This window comes from Antedon bifida, chromosome 9 (genome assembly GCF_963402885.1).
Source record: "Antedon bifida chromosome 9, ecAntBifi1.1, whole genome shotgun sequence".
Classification (NCBI taxonomy): Eukaryota; Metazoa; Echinodermata; class Crinoidea; order Comatulida; family Antedonidae; genus Antedon; species Antedon bifida.
Genome location: NC_136234.1, coordinates 5,042,163 through 5,064,544, shown reverse-complemented (window position 1 = coordinate 5,064,544; position 22,382 = coordinate 5,042,163). Strand labels below are relative to the sequence as shown.

The following is a 22,382-nucleotide window of genomic DNA, read 5'->3' as shown; positions in this document are numbered from 1 at the left end:
GACAATACAAAGATATAGAGTAAAGTGCTTACATAAGTCACACATACTGAAGTTGTTAAGTGGAGTAATTAAATATCTATAATGCTCTGTCTACACTATCAAACTAGTGTGATGTGCTCAAATATGGTACAGTAGTGATATGCCCAGCTATGGTAGTGATGACATCATCGTGTCCATATATGGGCACATCACATTTTTGGTAGTGATATGCAGGCCCGTAACCAGGGGGGGATCGGGGGGATCGTACGATCCCCCCCCGCTGAACAGCGAGTTCCGCTTGGCCTCCCACTTTTTTTTTGCTGGGCATACTAACACAACACGACGATTGTTCACTACAGGCCTAGTCAAGCATTAATAAATTTAATTAATATATATATATATATTTTAACTAAAATATAAAAACCTAACACTAAAATTTACAAGATAAGTTCTATTTGATAACTGCTGAACATCGTGGTTCTGGAGCTAGCGAGCTGTACACAGAGCATAGTTGTTTGCTTGACATAACAGGGTATTCCCCTACACAGGTCTCCGCGTGCGTGTGACGTGCCCAGCCAGCTGCTTGATAGAGAAAGCATGCAGCTCACACACAAGTGCAAGATGCAACGGTTGAGTGAATTCAGAGATCATCTTAATTCCATGGTTTTTTACCTAAACACCACATGATGGTGAATATGCCTGTTAAAGTCTCAATGATACGATCCCTAATGTACCATGTTGTTGCTAGGAGGCTTGAAAGGAGGAGGGATCTAGCCTAATTTCGGTCGGCAAGAGAATGCCGTCCTCTGACAATATAAGGTCGGCAATTGAAATTTGTGGGCTGGTAATTACACCAACTTATAGTTCATAAACAAAAGAGAATAGCCGGAAATGCGATTTGCGGCCATAGGCCTATAGAGAAAACAAAATCGAGGGTATGGTTCCAGTGGCGGATCTAGCGGGGGCGTATGGGGCGTAAAGTACAGGCAAGTTGTTAGCTTGCATTTGGTACCCTAGGTAAGTATCAGCTGCATGTTCCACATGTCGTAATTTGCGAGCTTTAGAGTGTTTGGTAAATGACATTATGAGATGTTTGTAAATCGTTTTAAACGACTTACAATGCGCTAGAACGTCAAAATTTTCAGGGGCCGTCGGCCCCTGGACCCCGACCGGGGGCCCTTGGCGGCCCCCTGGCCCCCAGCCTATGTTTGCTCGCTTCGCTCGCAAAGCTACGCCACCCCTATTTCAATATCCTGGATCCGCCCCTGGGTTCCACTAAAGAACTTAACGATCCACCCCGCCGTCAAACCTGGTTACGGCCCTGGATATGCCCAGCTATGGTAGTGATGACATCATCGTGTCCATATATGGGCACATCACATTTATTTATCACACAAAGTTTTATAGTGTAGCCAGAGCTACTATGAACTAACTCATCACTGGGAAGAGTTAGGTAACCAGCTCTAATCAGAATTGATAAAGAATTTTAGTATGTAATACAGCAAATATAATGCTAAATATTAGGATGATCCTTATACCATGAAACATACAAAAATGGCTACCTGAGCATTCACAAGGAATGTTAAAAAACACCCATATTGAGCACCTGGGGCTATCAAGAAACTACCTCGGCATATCTTCACTGCCTACTGGAAAGAGAAACATCTTCATGCTTAATCCGCTTGGGGTAGTCAAGATATTACTGGAATGGCTACTTGAGTTCCCGACTAAATGTATGAATCCGCTTGGAATACTAAAGACATCACGTTACTTGAGTTCCCGGCTAAATGAATCCGCTTGGAATACTAAACACATCACTAGGATGGTTACTTGAGTTCCCGGCTAAATGAATCTGCTTGGAATACTAAAGACATCACTAGCATGGTTACTTGAGTTCCCGGCTAAATGAATTCGCTTGGAATACTAAAGACATCACTAGGATGGTTACTTGAGTTCCCGGCTAAATGAATCCTCTTGGAATACTAAAGACATCTCTAGGATGGTTACTTGAGTTCCCGGCTAAATGAATCCGCTGGGAATACTCAAGACATTCCTGAGATGGCTACTTGAGCTCCTGGGGAAAGGTTAGGAGCAGAGTATGACACACATTCTTCTTTAATGACCCCTGACCCTCCTAGAAGTAGCATTTGTTCGCTTGCTGTCATCTTAGATGGTAAGGTCTGACACTTCAATCTATTATTGCCTTGGTGTTCATACCTACCATCAATCGGTAAAGAGTTCAACCCTGACATTGTCTGATGCTTTGATAAATGCTGACTTGCTAACAAACTTGAACTGTTGTGCATGGAATGTATCTTATGGACATCCGAATCAATTGAACTGTGATTCACTAACGTTGTCAGCGATGTGTTAATGTCATTTGAATCAACGTTTATTGTGACATCTTTGCCTGAACTTTGACTGCTAGGTGTCCGATATGGATCCGATTCTGTCCGGTATAATTCATTACTAGCTAAATTATCGTATGATTCTCCACGTTGTTGGATTTGCATCAATAATAACGTGCGGTCGTTGCAGAGTGCGTTAAGAAACGGTGCTGTGGCGCCCTTCCCTTGGATTTCAGCTTGAATCTTTTGCCGATCGATGCTGGCTAACGGTCTTAATAGTGGAGACGCTCTTCTTCGGTCTTTTGTGTTTTCTTTTCTGTGAGTACAACGAAGGTCCTCTGGTTCGTCATCCTAGAAAACAAACAAAACCATTTTTTAAAATTCTTTAATTTATTTTAAATAATCTTGGATTAAGGCTGTACTGCATTTACACAATTTTTAAGCACCCATAACATTTTTCTTTTATTCAACCATTCAGAAAAAAAAACCAATATGTATATATCTGAAAGTTAAAAAAAAATGGTATGTACTGCAATTTGAGTAAGTCTCTACCATATTTAAGCATATCACTACCATATTTGGGCACATCACACTTTTTTGTCAAACAAGTTTGATAGTGTAGACAGAGCTTAATACCTACCTCATCGTCGGATAACTCAGAATCACTAGCAGAGCTTCTAAAACCACCAACTGAATTAACTGTTGTGCCTAGTGAGTTGCTTAGACCATGTTGCAGAGGAAGCTCTGGCGCTGATATCGGGAAGTTGTTGTTACCTAATAAAAGAAAAAAGTAGTTTATTTATTTGTTTGTTTGTTTTTTATTTATAAAATATCAAGTTTTACAATGACTAGTTTTTAATATAAAATATTTCATTTCTTTGTGTTTTGTATTTGAAGTTTATTAGTGGATTCGGCCATAGAGAATCACATAGGCTGTGTTTCCGCAGCCAAAACATAGTTATCGGTAAATTTTGTATACAGTGCATGATTAGTCATTACCAAACAACCAGATTCCCAATCATATCACAACAATTTGTCCTTCAGGTGAAAGGTTAAAAATTATCGCATTTATTTGATTATTATCTGATTTGAATGAGATAATTATTGGTTAATTTTTCGGGTTAAACCCTGTTTCCACAGGCAGTTTATTGGTTAATTTTTATTGGTTAATTATTGGTTAATTTTTGGCGATAAAAGCGTACAAACCTAATATGTTTTCCCTACGAGTGAGCGTGCTATCGAGTTGTGTCGACGCCAACATCGCAGATCTGGTTTTTTTCCTCAAAACCTCTTCTGGTATATAAGCTAAGTCATCATACTCATTCTCAGCTGTAAGAGAAGTTCAGTGATATTTAAAAATATTAACCAAAAGAGAAAAAAAAAACACAAATAAGATATCAAACATCCTGTTTGTTGCAGTACCCGCTGCTTCCTTGGTTTTGAATCTAATCCCTTAGCCATCAGTGAAAACTAGGTGGTTCCTTGAGTTTGAATCTAACCCCTTAGCCATCAGCACAAGCTAGGTGGTCTAGAGGTATGAACACCAGGCTAGTGATCTAGAAGTCATTGGTTTGGATTATCTCAGAGTATGGTAAATATCTGACCAAATAAAAAATACTCACATACACCCAAAGACTCAAGAAAGGGTTGATATTTACCCACCACATGGATCATTTGGATACAAATTTAACTAGGATGAACTTTAACCTTTATTCATATATGATACTATCGAATTCTCAGCATGTTAATGCTTGCTGTTTTGGTTTCATCAAATTGTATTTATTTTTAGATATAGGCGATTAAATTGAATAACTTAATATAACACTATTAATCTTACCAATAACAATATATAATTGAAATGATGATAATATTACTACGCTGTATTTCGAAATAAAAATGATACAAATTAAAATAAACAAACTTAAATAAACAATCGTTTGGGAGTGTTCCTGTGTCTGCACCTTTACTTAGACTAACTTAAATAAACAATTGTTTTGGAGCGTTCCATACCTTCACTTAGACTTTTCTCCATCGGAGGTCGTTCATCAGAGACGATACCTGACGTGGTAGCTGAACTACCATGACTGACAACTGATCGACGTTGTAATTCTTTCTTGTTCGATACGTCGGTGAATGAAATGGTCATGGAGCTATCTAGATCTGACCACGAGACATCTGTACTGATGTACGATTCACGGTAACGCTTCTTATCTATAAAAAAATGTTTTGCGTAATTAAACATAACCAATACTGGTATTAGATAGTAATTCATTTTATTATAGTGGAATCCCTAGGGATACCTTCTTGTGACCAACAAAATGTCCTATGAATAGGAGTTGGTAATAGCAAGGCAATCTAACAACAGGACACTGAGCTCGCCTTGCCAAGATAGGAACTCGTAACAGTCCTTTGATCTGCGACAAATAGCAACAGTACTGTACTATGTACATTCTCGGTTGTGCGCTGTGTCTGTTAAGTGGTGTGGAACTGATTGTGTCGCAGCCACAGATAAACCCTTTGATCTCTGGAGCTCAGCATTTTGTTGATTAGATTAGATGGTTCTACTATATTTCTTTTCACTATGTTGAAAGTACTGTATAGTTGACAGAGGGCAGCATATCATTACATTGAGAAGCTACCAGTACCTTGTATGTTTTCTCTTTTTCTTGCTCGGTCCACCATTGGCTGAGTCTTCATTTGGAAAGCATGTGTTAATTTGCATAGTCTTAACAGGTGTTTCGATCTAAAAATTAATCAATAATATTTTCATTTCACTGTTCAAAGTGGTCCAACAATCTGAAAAGGTGTTGAACTTTATATCCTAATGTTATATTATTGTATTGTATTTTTTAAAACTTGGACTGATCACTTACTTGGCTTCATTTCCAGTGTAATAATTAATTTTTCTCCCGTCTGATACGCCTTCAACTTGAAGTTCAAATTTCTTTTTCTAAATATAAAAATAACATTTTTATCATTTACAATCATACAACAAATGTTTTTATAATCATCATTTATAATACACATGTTTAAAAATATCATGCTGGGCCAGGAACTTTTAATTTGAAAAACATATTTTAGGGATAAGCAGCCCACTGGTGATACCAATAGCGATGGTACGTCAATAAAATAAATGTATTTCTAAGATTTTAATGAAATAATACATTTTCCAGAAAAATAGAAGTTGGTTACTGTATTCATTTTTACACTGAATAATATTAATAATAAAATTTATTATATAGAATACTATAAAAAAATTATTTTTTTGTAAACTTTTACATCATAATAAATCCAACAAAAATGTCGTGGAGAAATTATTAAGATAATCTAATCTATTTAGACTATCTAAATAATTCTTCCATGGTTAAATGAATTTCACCATTTATTTTTCACAAAGAAATTTCAAATTACAAAATGTTCTTTAGAAAAATGAGAATCTCAACAATTCTCACACATTCTGACAATTTAAGTATGAGAAATGCATAGAAAAATGTATTAAATAATCTCACAATTTAAGTATGAGAAATGCATAGAAAAATGTATTAAAATCAGACTAAATGAGGTTTATAAGTTCAGTACAGTTTTAAAAGAGACATACTTGGAAAACAAGGCGCTTTATAATATTCCAAGCATATTCACAGAGCAGGTACTTTCCTTCTCCTGAGTCCTGAAAAAAATAAAAATACACTTTTTATCTAATTTATCAATTGGTTGATTATAATAATAAAAAAATAATTATATCGAATATTTATAAGGCGCTCTTTACCAGAGTCTCATAGCCTAACATGAAAAGAATAACTATTGCAATAGGTGAGTTTTCAGGATTTCAGATTTGAATTGAAAAAATGGGATGGAGTGTAACGGACGATGATGATAGATTGATTATGTATCCATACTTCAATATACCCACAGAAATAGATATCACATAGTTTTTTAAATATATATATAATCATTTTCATAAATGTATACACACTAAAATAATAATCAATTAATTTTTATAAAATGTATACACACTAAAATAATAAACAATTCATGATAAACAAATTTAAATTCCTTAGTTCTTAGTGTTGACGCTAAATTTAATTACATCAGCGCAGGCACCGCATTACGACTGAGTCATGGGGAACCTTGAAACACGACATCACTGATGAACGTTAGGAATTTAACGAGGATGACACAGCCACAAGACCACTGACTGAGTTAAAGTATTCGGTGATATGGTATTTCAAGCGAATGGTGCAATTAAAGTCCCAGTGGCAGTTCAGTAATATTTTGCATACATTACAAACACACTTGATTGAGATTGTGAATGTGAGTTATATCCGCATACCATTACTAGATATTCATTTACTAGAATTGCACTGTACTCAAAATCGCACCGTCATTTGATGATCACTGGATAAGTTATAAAGCTCTGTCTACACTATCAAACTTTATGTGGTGATATATTCAAATATGGTATTGATGTACCCAAATATGGTACTGTAGTGATATGCTTAAATATGGTAGTGATATGCTTAAATATGGTAGTGATATGTCCATATTATAAGGGCACATCACATTTTCTGTCACATAAAGTTTGATAGTGTGGACAGAGTGTAAGAGGACCTTGTGTTCAGTAGTTAAGAAAAACAAGAAATTAATTTTATTTAAAAACAAACAAACCAATACTAGTAATTACAGATACTATATCTGCAGATAGAGTGGACATATCTGGGCTGTAAACAAAAAGCCAAGCAAAATCAACGAGCACCAAAGCAAAACATGCACGTTCTTGGCCGCCAACTTTAAGAAGGAAATAATAGTAATGGTACGTTGTAAGCACGTACTTAGACATCAACTTGAAATAAATACACCTGACAATACTTATTGTTTTCAGTGTTCAAGCTGTGACGCACACTTCATATCTATTTTTAGACATGTGTTTAGATTACCAATTAACTTTAACGATATTTGAAAGTTTGTTTCAACTGGTCAACATTTTCTGCACCATACAGAGTAGTAAAAATAAAATGCAAATGCAAAATATTAGGCCAAATACAGAAAATTGTTAGTTTTGCATCCAGGATTTGATATTTTTTGATGATGTCCTTTACTATTAGTAACCAGGGCTGTAGCCACCAGTACTGTAAGATTTCAACCTGACCACTTTTTCATAGAGGTCTTTGACAACCCCGGCCCAGTGGCCTGAACAGAGATTGTTCCCTTTTTTTTGCGAAAACCGGACCACTTAATTTCTTGTGGCTGCCTGTATCACCGGTAACTGGTAATGCTAAGATAGCTATTGTGATCTACCAACCTAACAACTTAATGATTGTTTAAAAGTCCAGTCCAGACACACCTCGGAAAACTTGACGATCGCAAGCATGGTTTATTTAAAGGGACAACAATGCACTAGTAAAATCTAAACCTAATCAAAAAATTTAGCTCTGCATAGAAGAACATTATGTAAAGCTCTGTCTACACTATCAAACTTTATGTGACAAAACAATGAGATGTGCCCATATATGGACATGATGATGTCATACCACTACCATATTTGGGCATATCACTACCATATTTGGGCACATCACACTTTTTTGTCAAACTAGTTTGATAGTGTAGACAGAGCTTTAGGGCTTAATGACGGAATCAGATGTTCAACACTGCTGACAAACTTGAGTGGATTTCTCATACCCCCTGCTTGCAAGAATGCTCTAACTATGATTTCATAATAAATAAATGTCCATACCACTAACCTAAATACCAGAGAAATTAGATAAACGAAACAAGAGATAGCTTTTATAGCAGCCAGGCCCTAAAGCATTCAACATTCGCCAGAATTAAGTTTACCGGTTAAGTAAAATTTTGAATTACACATTAATTTCACACTCTGTAGTTCTTTGAGATAGTTTGAATAAGATTGATTTAAATGTATTTAGGGATCATGTTATTCTACTGCAATTACTGCAGTAACTAAATTCTGTAAACATGTTTATGCAATTATTTAGCAGGCTTTTTTTTGGCAATCATATACAATGTTTATTTATAGAAATATTTATACAAACATCGACCTCTAATATTGTATGATGTATGGATTGGAAATAAAAACAAACAACTAAACTAAGGTCATATGTTACTGCAGTAAAACAAAGTAGTTACTGCAGTAACTGCAGTAGAATATTGTTGAAATTATTCCTTATACCATAGAGATATTATATAATATCTCTATGCTAATACATAATGAATTTTTTGTGTTTTTAAATGTACATCAATTCAAAAACATTATCTTTTTTGTGTTCTTTTAGTTTTACTATGGATATTATTTCAAAATAAGTATAGATTAAACCAATTTTTTTTTTAAAAACCAACATAATCAACCCACCAAGTTATTTTTAACAATATTATGTAAGTAAATAAACCAAACGCCACAACTGTGTGACAAACGTAATCAATTATGAAAGAAAAACGTGATGCTCTCATTGTCGACAAGCACTACATTTTAATTTTACTGATGGAATGCGAAAGAAAAATACTGGTATACACGATCAAATCCAAACTTAGATTAACAGATAGGCATGAAAATGTTACTATATAATGAATTGGTTTTAATTTGTCCAGCTGTTCGCATGAATACTATCAGATATTCCTAGCACCTGACAGACTAAGAATCATGAGCAATTGTGTTGATATACACCAAGTATTTCTACCCAGTGAAAAAATTCTACATACAAGCAGGTTTTAACAAGCCCTAAGGCGGGGGTCACTGACCTCATAGAGTTGAACGCCCCGAGTACAAATACCGAGCCAGATCGACGGAGTCTCTTCAGTCTTTACCTGCAAGGAGAGAAGGTTTCATTTGTTATAAAAAAGATGGGTATGCGATTCATGTGGGATGTTCTTATTGGAATTCCATATCAAACACAATTTAATCTAAGTAATTCGAATGTACTTAATTGAATTTGTAAAGTAAAGATTGATTGAGCAGAAAACAGATTTCCTCATAACTACAATAGTTAAGTCTGAAAATGACACATTTAGCAGTATACTATTTAACTTTGAAGGTCTTAATAATGCATTTATGTCTATTCTACCTCTGATTGGATAATATAATACATTGCTTGAGATAAAGAATCCATTGTAAAACACATTCAAGCTACTGTACCTTTTTTAACCTATAAAATTGCATGGTGTGTTCTATGGTAGTGGAAGCCTCACGAATAAACGCCTTCTGAGCATACACCTTGGTCGTCCCTCGTTGATCACGATGCATCATGGGAACATGCTTAAGAATGTAAGACTGCCCTCGCCTTCTTATTACCTGTTTCAATTGGGCAAAAAGTATATTACAAATTTAGTTATGTGCTATACTGTATGATAAGAAAATATTTGTATAACAATTTAATTTATTAGTCAGGTCTAATTTATCTAAAATGTTTCTAAAATTAGAATCATATTATGTTTGTCAAACACCTGTTTTTTTTAAGGTTTATGAATGAAATATTAAAACAAATTAGAATTCAAAATACACCTTTTTTAGGTGTTGGTAATAATGTTGAATACTTTTTTTGATTTTTTTCATGATTGTAAATCAAAAACATGATGTTGAAATGTTATTATGTACAAAATTTTTCTTTTTTTTCAAGCCAAGATTACCTATTTATGTTCCGTCCTGAAATTCGTGCCATAAACAAATATCTAGAATGGTTTTATCATCAATCAGATTGATTGTAATCCTTTAAATGCTCTGCCTAGGTCTGTAGGCGTGACAAAATAAGCAGTCAAAACTAGAATACAGTATAAACCCAAGACCCTCAAGATCCAATCCATCAACATTACCACAAGCAAACAGGATACAGCATTAAATAAACAAGTTTGACATAAAATAAATGGACCATTTTCTTAACTGTTTTAGACAGTAAGGTAATTATGATTGTGATACTGTAGGAGATGAGTCCCAACTTGGAAAAATGAAATATTGGGAGGCTTAATGAAAGCTTGGCTGGGTGCTATATTAAAAAAATATATATCTGTATAATTTTCTAATGTGCATTCAATATATTATTACTTCAATTTGATTAATGGACAGGAGACAAATTTAACTAAAACTCTGTCTACACTATCAAACTAGTTTGACAAAAAAGTGTGATGTGCCAAAATATGGTAGTGATATACCCAAATATGGTAGTGATATGACATCATCATGTCCATAAATGGGCACATCACATTTGTGTGTCTCACAAAGTTTGATAGTGTAGAGAGAGCTTAAAAAGTGTATTACAACGAATTTGATAAAAGCATGCTTCAAAAAACCTCACCCATTCTGGAAAGTATTTGTAGGGGTCAAAATAATGACCCTTGTGTAGTTCGTCGGAGTGGTTACCGAGGTCAGCCTGTAAGGCATATGATGCAAGAACAAAGCATGCTTCTTCACGGAATAGCACAGGTGCTGCTAGAATGTTCTGCTTTAGTTGAAGGTAGTATTGGTGGCGTGTAGCATCATCCCTGAAAAAAGAACGAAAACATTCACAATAAATTAAATTTACAGTATTTAATAATAATGAACGAATAAGTATTTACTGTAAAGTACATATTATAAATATAAGAAGAGGATGAAAATGAAGAATAGAATCTATCCTATCTTTTGCATTGAACATTTTGGGGAAGGGGGGTGGGGGTAGTGAATTATTTTATAATTATAGATTATTCAAAAAAACTGATTATTAATATAATATTTCTTGGCGACAGATACATCCCCTTAATATTACCTAAACTTTATTTAAATAAAAAGTGATTTTCTGATAGAATTTTCTCTCAATTAGTTACTATAATAAATGCTTGTTATACAGAAGAATGTTTTTGTAAAACCAAATTGGTTGATTAAATGCTTGATTGAGTTTTTCAAGTTCAGTTGCAGACTGCTAGAGTCAGCATGTTTTATCAATCATTAACAAGACATAGATTCCAGCATATCAATTTCCATGAAATGAGGAGCCTGTTGCTGTATGGAAAATAATTCCCAAATGTATGGGCAGCCATAAAAGACAAATATATCAATCATGCTTTGTGAACTTCACTATCTCATTGGCAAAGCATGTTCATGTTTCCATGACCAAGTATAAATAATGATAGGGTGGGTATCATTACATTGAGGGCTCATGCATTCATGGACGATGATGAGGGGAAGGAGAAGTGTTTTTCCTCGAGGGAATAATGCCAATAAATAGATTTTATCATGTAAATTTAATAAAAAATAACTTTAAAAATATTAATTTTGAAATATGTACATCATTAAATTTAAGGCTAATAAAATCCAAAGAAACTATTTCCTCTTTAAATACCTAAAACAATGTATGGAATTTTATGTTGTCAAAACCTTGTACCCACAGGGAACAGACTGCCTTACAATGACCTGGCTGACCTCCGAGGCTATTCTAAGCAGATAATTGAGAGATTTTTATGTGTCAAGGTTCTGTTGTTAATGGACACTAAACTAGGCTAATACCAAGGCCACATTTTTTGGCAAAACCATGTGGAAGTGTGGGCTGAAAAAAAAAAGTCAATATTTATTAAATGTATGGTGTGTGATTGTAACAAATAATAATGGATTTTACAGCATTCATGAAAGTAATTGTGCTGGGATATCCACTTTCAAACAGCCCTGCTTTTAAAGTCTTCCATCTAGCCTAAAGTTTATTTTTAGGCCTTCCACCAGCCTAATTTCAACACAGCACCCATCTTTAAGGATGGCACAATATTGGTCATTTCAGTCTTTTGAATGCTTTGTACATTGCTAAAAGATAGGGACATGTTTTATAAGTAAACCGCTTTGTTTTTCACCACCTAAGCATCCCTTACTCTTTGAAAACCACACACCTTAGCCTTCTCTACTACCTACTACCATAGAGATATTACAATATCTCTATGGTACTGGTAGTAAGCTTAGAGATATTACAATATCTCTATGCCTACTACCATAGAGATATTAATATCTCTATGCCTACTACCATAGAGATATTGTAATATCTCTATGCCTACTACCATAGAGATATTGTAATATCTCTATGCCTACTACAATAGAGATATTGTAATATCTCTATGCCTACTACCATAGAGATATTGTAATATCTCTATGCTTACTACCATAGAGATATTGTAATATCTCTATGCCTACTACCATAGAGATATTGTAATATCTCTATGCCTACTACCATAGAGATATTGTAATATCTCTATGCCTACTACCATAGAGATATTGTAATATCTCTATGCCTACTACCATAGAGATATTGTAATATCTCTATGCCTACTACCATAGAGATATTGTAATATCCCATACTATCTCTATACTACTATTACTACATCTCAGCATCATTTTATAATGTCATACTCATAGAGTGAGTGGAAATTAGATTAAATACCAATATTATGGAATAAGCAAAAAGTGAAGAGGTAAGTGGTCCAAAGCTTAAAATAGAAGTCTAGTTATGTTCTAAAGTTGAATTTAAAACGGATTGACGCAGGTGATGCTTAAAATTCACAGAAAATGAACAACCGATATTAAACACCTTACTGAGTTCAGGTGAGGTGATGCAATTAAATTTCAAATACCTTAAATTTTAATGTTTGATAAACTGTAGGACAAAGAATTATGGGATAGTTTTGTCATTGCATTTCTGTATAGTAAGTGATATGGATAGAATATCTTCAGAAGTTAAAATATTCTAGTTGTTCAACAAATACAAACCAGTCATTATTTGTTTTATAACACACTGTGATTGTTGAAAGCTAGGCCCTACGCACATAAAAAATATATAATACAGTAGAAAATATATCATACTTTAACAATGAGACATGCTCCACGTATAATTGCACTCGAAACCAAACTTGCACTACAGGCTTCCCAGACTTGTCCAAACCCTGAAAGAGTTGAGAAAAAAGGTAAGGTACAGTTAAGGTGAGATATGAAAGAACCTGAAGTTCTCTAAAACAGGCATTTGTAAATTATGTTAAACATAATGTAGTGCTAAGCCTTGTCCACACTATCAAACTGTATGTGACAACAAAATGTGATGTGCCCATATATGGACATTATGATGTCATATCACTACCTTATTTGGGCATATCACTACCATATTTGGGCACATCACTCTTTTTTTGTCAAACTAGTTTGATAGTGTAGACAGAGCATTAAATGAGTATTAACATATTAAAAATTCAACTGTTATTGTTAAGTTAAAAATATAAAAAATCCCAAAACGTTGATAAAAAAATAAGCATCATATCATATTCTAATGACGTACTAAAAAATCCTTTGTATTTTTTTAAAATACAGTATTCAGCGCTCATCATACTCGGTAATCTTCATTTCACAATGTCATTTTCGAGGTACACTATATCCCCTGAACTGGGCCTCTATAAAGCTCCCTTTGGAATTTCACCTATGTAAATTCTAAAATGAGGCCAACGATGAGAAGGTACCTTGCTAACCTACTGCTATGTAAAGCTACCATTAGGTAAATTCCATTTGAAGTACAGTAAAAAGCTACTGTACCAATTTTTGTATACTACCATTCAATTCATAAAAAGATACCTATTTGTACCATTCAATTCTATAAAACCACTTTCAAATATTTGCATAAACTATTTAGTTTGATCTTTGGGCAGCAACCCAGGTGTGCAACTTTGTTGCCTCATCATATTTACTTTCTCTGATTTTTGTTTAGCTTCTAAAAATCTAAATCTAATATATCATCAACAATTTTTAAGTGAGGCACAAACGTCTGTGGTGTGTGTGTGTACAGTTGTGTGTCTCTTAGTAATACTGTATCTGTTAAGCTGGTCCGTCAGTGTACTTCTATGAGTATAAATATATCAGTGGCATAACGCAGAGGCTCGAGGCCCCTGGTTTAGGAACCTCAAGTGACCCTCTAATACTGGAGGTCTCGGAAGTTTAGCCCCTTTTCGACATATTTTAATGCCTGCATTTTCCTCTGGACATTGCTAAGGGGCCCCCATAAGCTCTAGCGCCCTTGGGTTTAGCCTGTGAGCACTCATAGCCGTTACGCCACTGAGATACTGTAGATCCCATGATTGCATTTTGTAATGCAGCTCAAATTAGACTTGAAGATGAAGTTTAAAGCATTTATTACTTACTTTAAGTTTGAAACATAATAATAAATGTCTCAATTGTTTAAGAAAGGGACACTTATAGACACGCAAAGGTTAAAAAGGTGTATTGACTGTGTGGCTATCTATAATAAATCAATTTGACATTCACTAGCTAGCTAGTCACTCATCATACAGTAATGAATGCTAAAGAAAGTTTTTGGTTTAAAAAAAAAGCTTTTATATGAATGGAACTTTTAATCATTACAATACAAGATTATTGATTTGGGACTCTGTGGTTAAATAAATTTGATTTAAATTTTAATAAATTTCAACAGAGAAAGTGAACTGAATAACTACAGTGAAACTAATCCGGCACTAAAAAAACTAGGAGAATACACATTGATTACATAACCCAAGTATCTATGCATGTATCTCCACATAATTTCAGGAAAATTATGTAATATAATAGCATATCATGTGTATCTCTGTATTTATGTAAGGTTAGGTTAAGGGTTTAGAAGGGCATATGACACTAGGCGATACATGTGAAACACATGTGATGATGTATCAAAGAATTTTCCTATCATACTGGAAAAATTTAAATACCATAGAGTATCCAGTCAAATCGGCTAATTATATAATATACTTACATTGCCCGATTCAGCCTTCCAGCCCTTTGGAGCATACTTAGAAAGTTTGTTCTTAGGTTCAAGAAATTCATACTCAATACACGCTATAAATATAATAAAGTTGTTTATATTAAACCACTGGAGTGTAACAAAATACAGATTTCTGTGTTAATCTTATATTACAGTATTTAACAAGATAACAATTTTGTTTATCTGCATTGCGTGTGTTTGATTCTTTAAATATTTTATATTGATTAGAGTACCCCTTCAAAGCGAAGAGAATTAAACATGGTATTTAACTGTAATAGAGACAAGAGCAGACGTATACATCTCTATAATGTAAATTAAAACTGAGCAGTGGGATGGAGGGAAAGCAGACTAGATTATCAAACTCACTTGACTGTTGACGTGCTATCGCCAGTCCAAAGAGTTGGTCATCTTTAAAGCCAACAAGTGTGCATACTTGGTCAAACAAATCCTGAACTTTACATTTCACCTGATGAAATAAAGAGAAATAAATAGTTTATTAAGAACTTTTCAGCCTAATTTTGAACCCTTTATGCTTTCATGTTTTATTCAAATTGAAGGAGGAAGTTTTCGCATTGCGACGATCTAGAACCTACACATATTCTGTCGTTGATCATTGTCTTGAGGGACCTAGAATCCGAAAAAATATGTTGAGGAATAGAATAACAAAGCGCATCCTATACAGTGTCTCTAGTCTCATGCGCACAATGAATTACCATGAAGTATAATAATTAGAATATTATGTAACATATATGCACTGTTTTGTCTTGTAATTGTGTTATTGTATTATTTAATACTGTATGTAAAGCACCTTTGTGAACATGTTAATTCATGAAAAGGGTACTATTTCATTTGTTGTATTTGTATCTGTTCTGTTTTTGTATGTTAAACCTCCAGTGTTATTGGCAATTTTTTTTTTTACTATTGGTTTAAGTTTCGAAATAAAATTAAAAAAAATATGGTATTATTACGGAATAATTAACTACTGTATTTCTATACCCTTTTTTATACACTTTATATTAAATTTGAGCAGCACATACCTCAATAGCAATTCTTGATTCCTCCCCATCCAGGAATATAACATTGACATATTTCTGATTTGATGGCAACGGCTTATGACTGCCATCCATGGCAAACTCGCACAAATAAAATCCTATTCATATAGTCACATCTCTACAAATTTATGCAGAATAAATATCACAGAAATTTACCTGGAAAAAAAAATTGAAATATTGTTATTGTTAGTCAATCAATCTAAATATAAAAACATTCTGTATTGAAAACCAATATTGCTTGAAACATATAGGCCTAGTAATTTTGTAAAATTATTCAGTAAGATAAAATAATTTGTTCTACAGTATTCTAAAATTTAAGCATTTAATACACTCTAAGTACATGTTTGACAAAGATACAATTTATTTACAGGGTAATTAGTTTTCTTCCAAGTTCCACACAAACAAATTAATATAAATTTGCGGTTAAAAAAAGTCAAGTACAGCTATCTGCCTACTTAGAATGTGTCCAAATACCGTATAAATCCTTTACAAAGGCGCAATACTACTGAATATTTATTCAAAACTTGTAAATTTGTTGAATGAAGGCCAAGATGACATTCCGATGCATACCACCTGAGAGAGGACAACATCAGGTAAGCTAACCTTAGGTCATGTGATTAACCTATAATCTCCAGATGCTGAAGAATTATGGGATTTATTATGGGATGGAAAATTTAGTTCATAAAATCACCCTCAGCAGGAGTAGAATAATATTACTTGGGTAGTTTAATTGATTTTAGAGGATAAAAAATATTGTGTATTAATCCAGTACAATATACTATCCTTTGGGACACCCATATTCAGAATGAGAGGTATATGTTATAAAACTACAGGGCACACCCCAATTAGTAGTATTAAAGGGGTAACTTTATTGGGTCCCCTATTGTATTAAAGAAAACACTTTTCTGGGTCCCGAAGTATCCCCTTAATAGTTGGTGTTTTCCAAGATACTGGCTGACAAACATCAGTGCAAATATACTATATTTACAGTGCAATAGTCGATACATAGTGTAATAAGTCTACCATCCATGACGTAGAATTCTGCATTTATCGTACATTTAATTGTACTGTATTAATTTTAACTTAATCTGAATTTTACACAGAGATTTTCATATAAGATATTTGTATCCAATCTCAACAAGATTCTGACCTTCACATTACTTCACAGACAGCTCAGAAGTGTCAATCATTATCTTTTCTTGTGATTGATTGACAGTTTTTAAATACTGTTACATTCCAACCAATTAATACAAAGTGTTAATGGTTTATTTATGAACACTGATAACAGTTACATTGACAAATGGAAGTAACCAGGGAAGAGTGAAATCTTCTTCCCTGGTACTGGTAGGCCTAAAGTACTGTATCATCAGTATGCAAAATAGAGGCTTCAACTGTAATTCACAGTACTGTACCTGTACCTAATATATTTCATACTTTTACTAAATCCAACTATCAAGTACATACCAAGGCGGGTTTGAAGGTTACCAACAAAATGCCCTTTTCACACTCAAAAACTTACTTAGCCTAAGCTCATGAAGATTTTTCCTAATTTTGTGGAGAAAAGAACCTGCCTATAAAAAAATACAGGCTTGAATGATGATCCAATGTCGCTAAACTTCTATTAAAAACATTGTTTATTTATTATTTAGAATACAAAATGAAGAAATCTTCAAAATCAATTATTATATTATAAATATAATAATAATATTATAAACTCTCTAAATATCTCATATGTTGGTGAGCACGTCATCAATCAGCCTCGGAAAAAATTATTTCCAAAACCTTGTGTTTGTTTGCCAGCCAAAACTGTAAAATCATTTGTAGAATCAATGGTCAGGGTTTTTATTAACGGATAATAATAATAATAATAATAACACTTTAATTACTTTTCAATCAAGTACAAAAACAGATCAAAGTTTTAGATACTTGGATAATTGCTAAATAGTAGTAACTACACACTGTGAATACCACTAAACAAATTTGATAATTTAAAAAGCATTGTTTGACGATTGGTAAGGTACTTAATGATGACTTAATGGCCGTAAAGACCAATAGTACTATGGTTTGTCACAAACAGTTATTGTTTTGTTATCTTATCAAAGGACATAAGTACATGTTGAATAGGGAACTTTATCTACAGCATGATAGCAGGAATTCTTGAAATACCTCACACAGGGAATAGTAAACAAAACAAGTTTAGCATTTACACAGCTTGCAATGCTTAGCTTGCGTGTATGCATACTGTATAATATAGCAAGAAACCTCTACCAAATCCTACTATGACAAATCATAATCCAAAATATAACAGATAAATAAGTATGATTTAATATGGTATGTTAACCCTCCCGTTACTCCCGTTTTATTATTTAAAATAATAAAATCTCCTAATCCTATAATATGTACACATATAATTTGACTGGCGATACAGAAAAGTTCAGTTCAGAGACTGTGCAATTTTTTTCATTTTTCATATCCATTTGACCAGCATAATGATTTGATTTGAATTTATTAGGAAAATCATCATAAAAAAATACATACAACACATTTATAAACAATTTTCCAGGATAGCCCAAAAAGCTTATTACCTTATTTCCATTGGGATCCTTTTTCAAAATAATACATTACATAACAATCATATAGCTAACAAAACACATAAGAATGAAAAATGCTGAGCAGTACAGGGCACAGCTTAAAGCAAAAATGCATAGCTCTGTGACACAATTGAGTCAGCTACAACTCTCATAATATAATAGTGTTGTAGATTTTTAAGAGTTCTTCCTTTTGACGCCTGCAACATATCAAAATACTGACACCAAGCTAATAATGATGTTAGACAGCTTAATAAAACATTTTGGAAACAAGTGGAAAGCTGTTCCAAAAATGACCCAGTTCATAGCTATTTGCAGGTAAAAATAGCCTGTCAACCTCAATTTTCACTATCGCATTCAGATCTACAGAATTTACATTCTGTGTGCTTGTGAAAACAGACTGAAGTATGTGATAATATCAAAGAATATCAACTCCGTAATCTTCTTAGAATCTTAAAATTTCAAACATTTGAAGAATCTATACTGTATAGTTTCATCACTTTTAAATTTTATACTTATAGACATATTTTATAACATATTATTTAATAATAAGACAGTTTAAAAGTGGTATTGTATTTTTGTATACTAAATTAAGGAGGAACTACTCGGCCAAAAAAAGAAATTGATATTTATTTTGTACTATGTTTAGTGCACTCTTGTTTAGTGTATTCAATGACTTAAACAAAATACAGTATCTCTGCTATTTCTCTCTCGCAGCACACACACACACACCACACCCCCACATCCCTGGACACTAAACAGTTAGTACAGAGTATTACGGGTAGTAGTACTAGTAGTACAAGTACAGTAGTACAGTTAGTACTAGTAGTATAGAAAATTAGCCATAGAAAAAAAACAAAGCATTTCATAATTTATTAATGCTAGTAACTGTTGCAGCTAGCTCATATAATATGGAACTTGCCTTTGTTAGCGAGTTGGTCAGATGACATTTTATCCCCGCCTCGTTAAACATTTTACAAAGATTATTGTTTCTCCATCATATCTATCACGTGCCATAGTCATCTGTCTTATGGTTTATTAACATCGTAGAAAAGAGTAGTAATAACACATGGCTTACAGGGGACAAAGAATGACCAGTGTGTACAAAGAAACAAAGATGACACTATCGTTCTTGCTGCTAGGCCTACTGTACATGACAAGTGCTACAGTACATAGGCACACATACTTTAATGCTTGCCAGGAATGGGTGGCACTCTTCAATGCAAAAAATAATGATGGGAGAATTGTTGACAATTTAACATGTTTTTATGTTTGAAAAAATTGAGGGATTAGACTTACAGTAGTAAACTAATTGCTCCATCGTAAAATAATCACACATACTTACTAATGTAACACTACTAGGAAGGATCATAAAATAATAATTTACAGAAAGAGAATCAAACATTTTGCAGGCATTGGGTCACCTATTACTGTACCTACTGTATTCATTTAACTACTATATTTATGCTGTGTAATTCACTGCTTGTGCATAGTACAGTAGCACACTGTACTTTAGTGATAAATTATTTTGTAATCTAAAGTACATATATATTGAGTAATAATACTGTGCATTTAGAAATACATGTTGCAACCTTTTTAAGTACAGTACATGGGGAATCAAAAATTTTTCTTGTCTTATTACACATGTGATAAAACATTTCTACTATAGTACAGAGAAATGTGTGAAATGGTGTGGGCAAACATTATTCTATTATTATATTATTCAATGGTATACACATTTAATTAATAATAAAAAATGTTTACTTTAAAATATGATGTAATACTAGACAAATTATTAAAATTCTTTCAAACAAAATAATAGGATAATAAAATGAAACTAGATCTATTAGAGTATTACACAATTACCAGTCCTATTAATAAAAATTAATTGTACAGTAACTAGTTTATTGAAATTCCAGGAAGATCAGTCAGGACGTTTTGTTGTGTTGAAATTGCTCTCAAGCTTTAGTACAGGTAGGTTCTGAATGAGAAAAAATGCCTTTGTCTAGTCTTCCGTATACACTATTAAACACAGAAACAGACTTAGTGTACTGCTTTACAATACCTTACCACACAAACCCCACATACCAGAACCTGTGGAGTATAATCACACACTTTACAGTATGTGTTTTCACATGGAAATTGTGGTGTTATGAAGTGTAACGGTTTCTTTTATGGCCCGAATTCCAAAAGTTGGCCAGTTATCCGGAGGGGTTGTCTGAAAACGGCTTTAACCCTGTAGATATGTTTCGAGAACAAGGCTAAGAGCCTGGTCAGTATAGGATTAGCTAGTTAGCACCATAGAAAACAATCTATATACAAGTTGACCTTCTTAATTCTTATAATTCTTAATTCTTTAAATAAACAGTTCGGGGTTTTAAAATAAAAATCTATAGAAATTAAACATACATACTGTAGTTGGTCAAAGAGGTTTAAAAATAATCAATGCAGTTCAATACTAGTGTATACACTTACTTATAAAATATCTTTTTGGTGATTGACTATATATTGAGTAAATGTCAACAATTTTAGCGGCAATATCAGTCATATTACGAACTAAATTGTCATTTGTCCTATGTTTCGATAATTAAAAAAGAGAAATATTAAGTGAAACAATCAATGATGCTCTGATACATTGTATCTTAATGTTTAGTTCAAAATTATCTAATTATAATACCTTGACAACAAATTTGTAGACAAATTTAGATAAAATATTAATATTCTTGGCTCTCCGCCTCTGAATTAATTAAATAGTGCAGTCAATCTTTCAACACATATTCTCACCATTCCACTCAATACTACATCCATTATTTATGTGTAATATTTATCAATTTCACTTTTTAAAGTTTATTGTTTAAACAATTTTATTTATATAAATATAAATAGGGCCTAGCCTACTAGGCCTAGGCTACTTTTACTTTAGAATATATTTTTGCTTTAAAAAATATTAATAATAATAGGCCTAGGCCTAGGCCTAGGCTCAATAAAAATGAGAAAAGAAAAGACAAAACAGAATATTATTGATCATTAGCAAATGAAAATAGGTAGCATAACAATGGTAAAATAATATTATTTTTAATTAATATTAATTCTATTCTAATCCTATATGTCTGTCTGTGGCATTGTGTTACACTTATTTAGTATTAAATTAAGCTCTAGCCTAGCCTAGACCAGTCCTATCTATGATGCTATAATAATATTAATACAATGCTTTTAAAAAGACAGGATGCACTAAAAAAAAACCAGCAAGAAGAGTACGACGAGGTCTACAAAAGGTAAACGATGAGTCGACACCTAGCCAGGGAGGATGCTGAGCTCCTAAAAAGTAAATTCCACCCACCGCCTGTCTCCTCTCCGCCGCCGACGTTTTGCCATTTCCTATGCGCCAAGTGAGAAAGTTGACTTACCGCCGGTGTGTCTGACAGATGTGAAAACTAACAAGTTTAATCCAAAAGGTGCGTCTGGTTCAATAATATCACAATGGGTTCTCCTAATAAAAATATCCGTTATATAAATAATATCCAAGTAAAAGAGCTTTAGTTACATAATAAGTATAAAGACTGATTTTCCACAAGCCAATAAAACCAAATTATCTCTCTCGCACTTGTTATTTGATTGAGAGTTTTCGTCGTCTGCTTCTCACACTTTTTTTATTTTTCAACAGAT

General features: G+C 33.3%; 1 protein-coding gene across 2 annotated transcripts; it reads right to left on the bottom strand.

Annotated features, from left to right (window-relative positions):
• Positions 1-1,434: 1,434 nt before the first annotated feature.
• LOC144851488 (FERM domain-containing protein 6-like) lies at positions 1,435-22,342 on the bottom strand. Of its 2 annotated transcripts, none has more exons than XM_078708981.1 (15): positions 22,261-22,342; positions 16,114-16,284; positions 15,443-15,542; positions 15,068-15,150; positions 13,147-13,226; positions 10,625-10,811; positions 9,472-9,627; positions 9,078-9,143; positions 5,926-5,994; positions 5,201-5,277; positions 4,973-5,070; positions 4,338-4,538; positions 3,534-3,656; positions 2,968-3,101; positions 1,435-2,678 (listed from the first exon to the last, which is right to left on the bottom strand). In XM_078708981.1, the coding sequence occupies exons 2-15, from the start codon at positions 16,201-16,203 to the stop codon at positions 2,022-2,024; spliced, it is 2,121 nt and encodes a 706-aa protein (XP_078565107.1). In that variant the 5' UTR covers positions 16,204-16,284; positions 22,261-22,342; the 3' UTR covers positions 1,435-2,021. The 2 variants fall into 2 exon arrangements, with proteins under 2 accessions (XP_078565107.1, XP_078565106.1); XM_078708980.1 differs by having other exon boundaries at positions 22,124-22,335.
• Positions 22,343-22,382: the final 40 nt, after the last annotated feature.

Coding starts and splice junctions, on each gene's coding strand:
- LOC144851488 (XM_078708981.1), bottom strand. CDS start 16,203: ATGGATGGCAGTCATAAGCCGTTGCCATCAAATCAGAAATATGTCAAT. Junction 5,071..5,200: donor TACACTGGAAATGAAGCCAA/GTAAGTGATCAG, acceptor ATTAATTTTTAG/ATCGAAACACCTGTTAAGAC. Junction 2,679..2,967: donor CTGAGTTATCCGACGATGAG/GTAGGTATTAAG, acceptor TTTGTTTTCTAG/GATGACGAACCAGAGGACCT.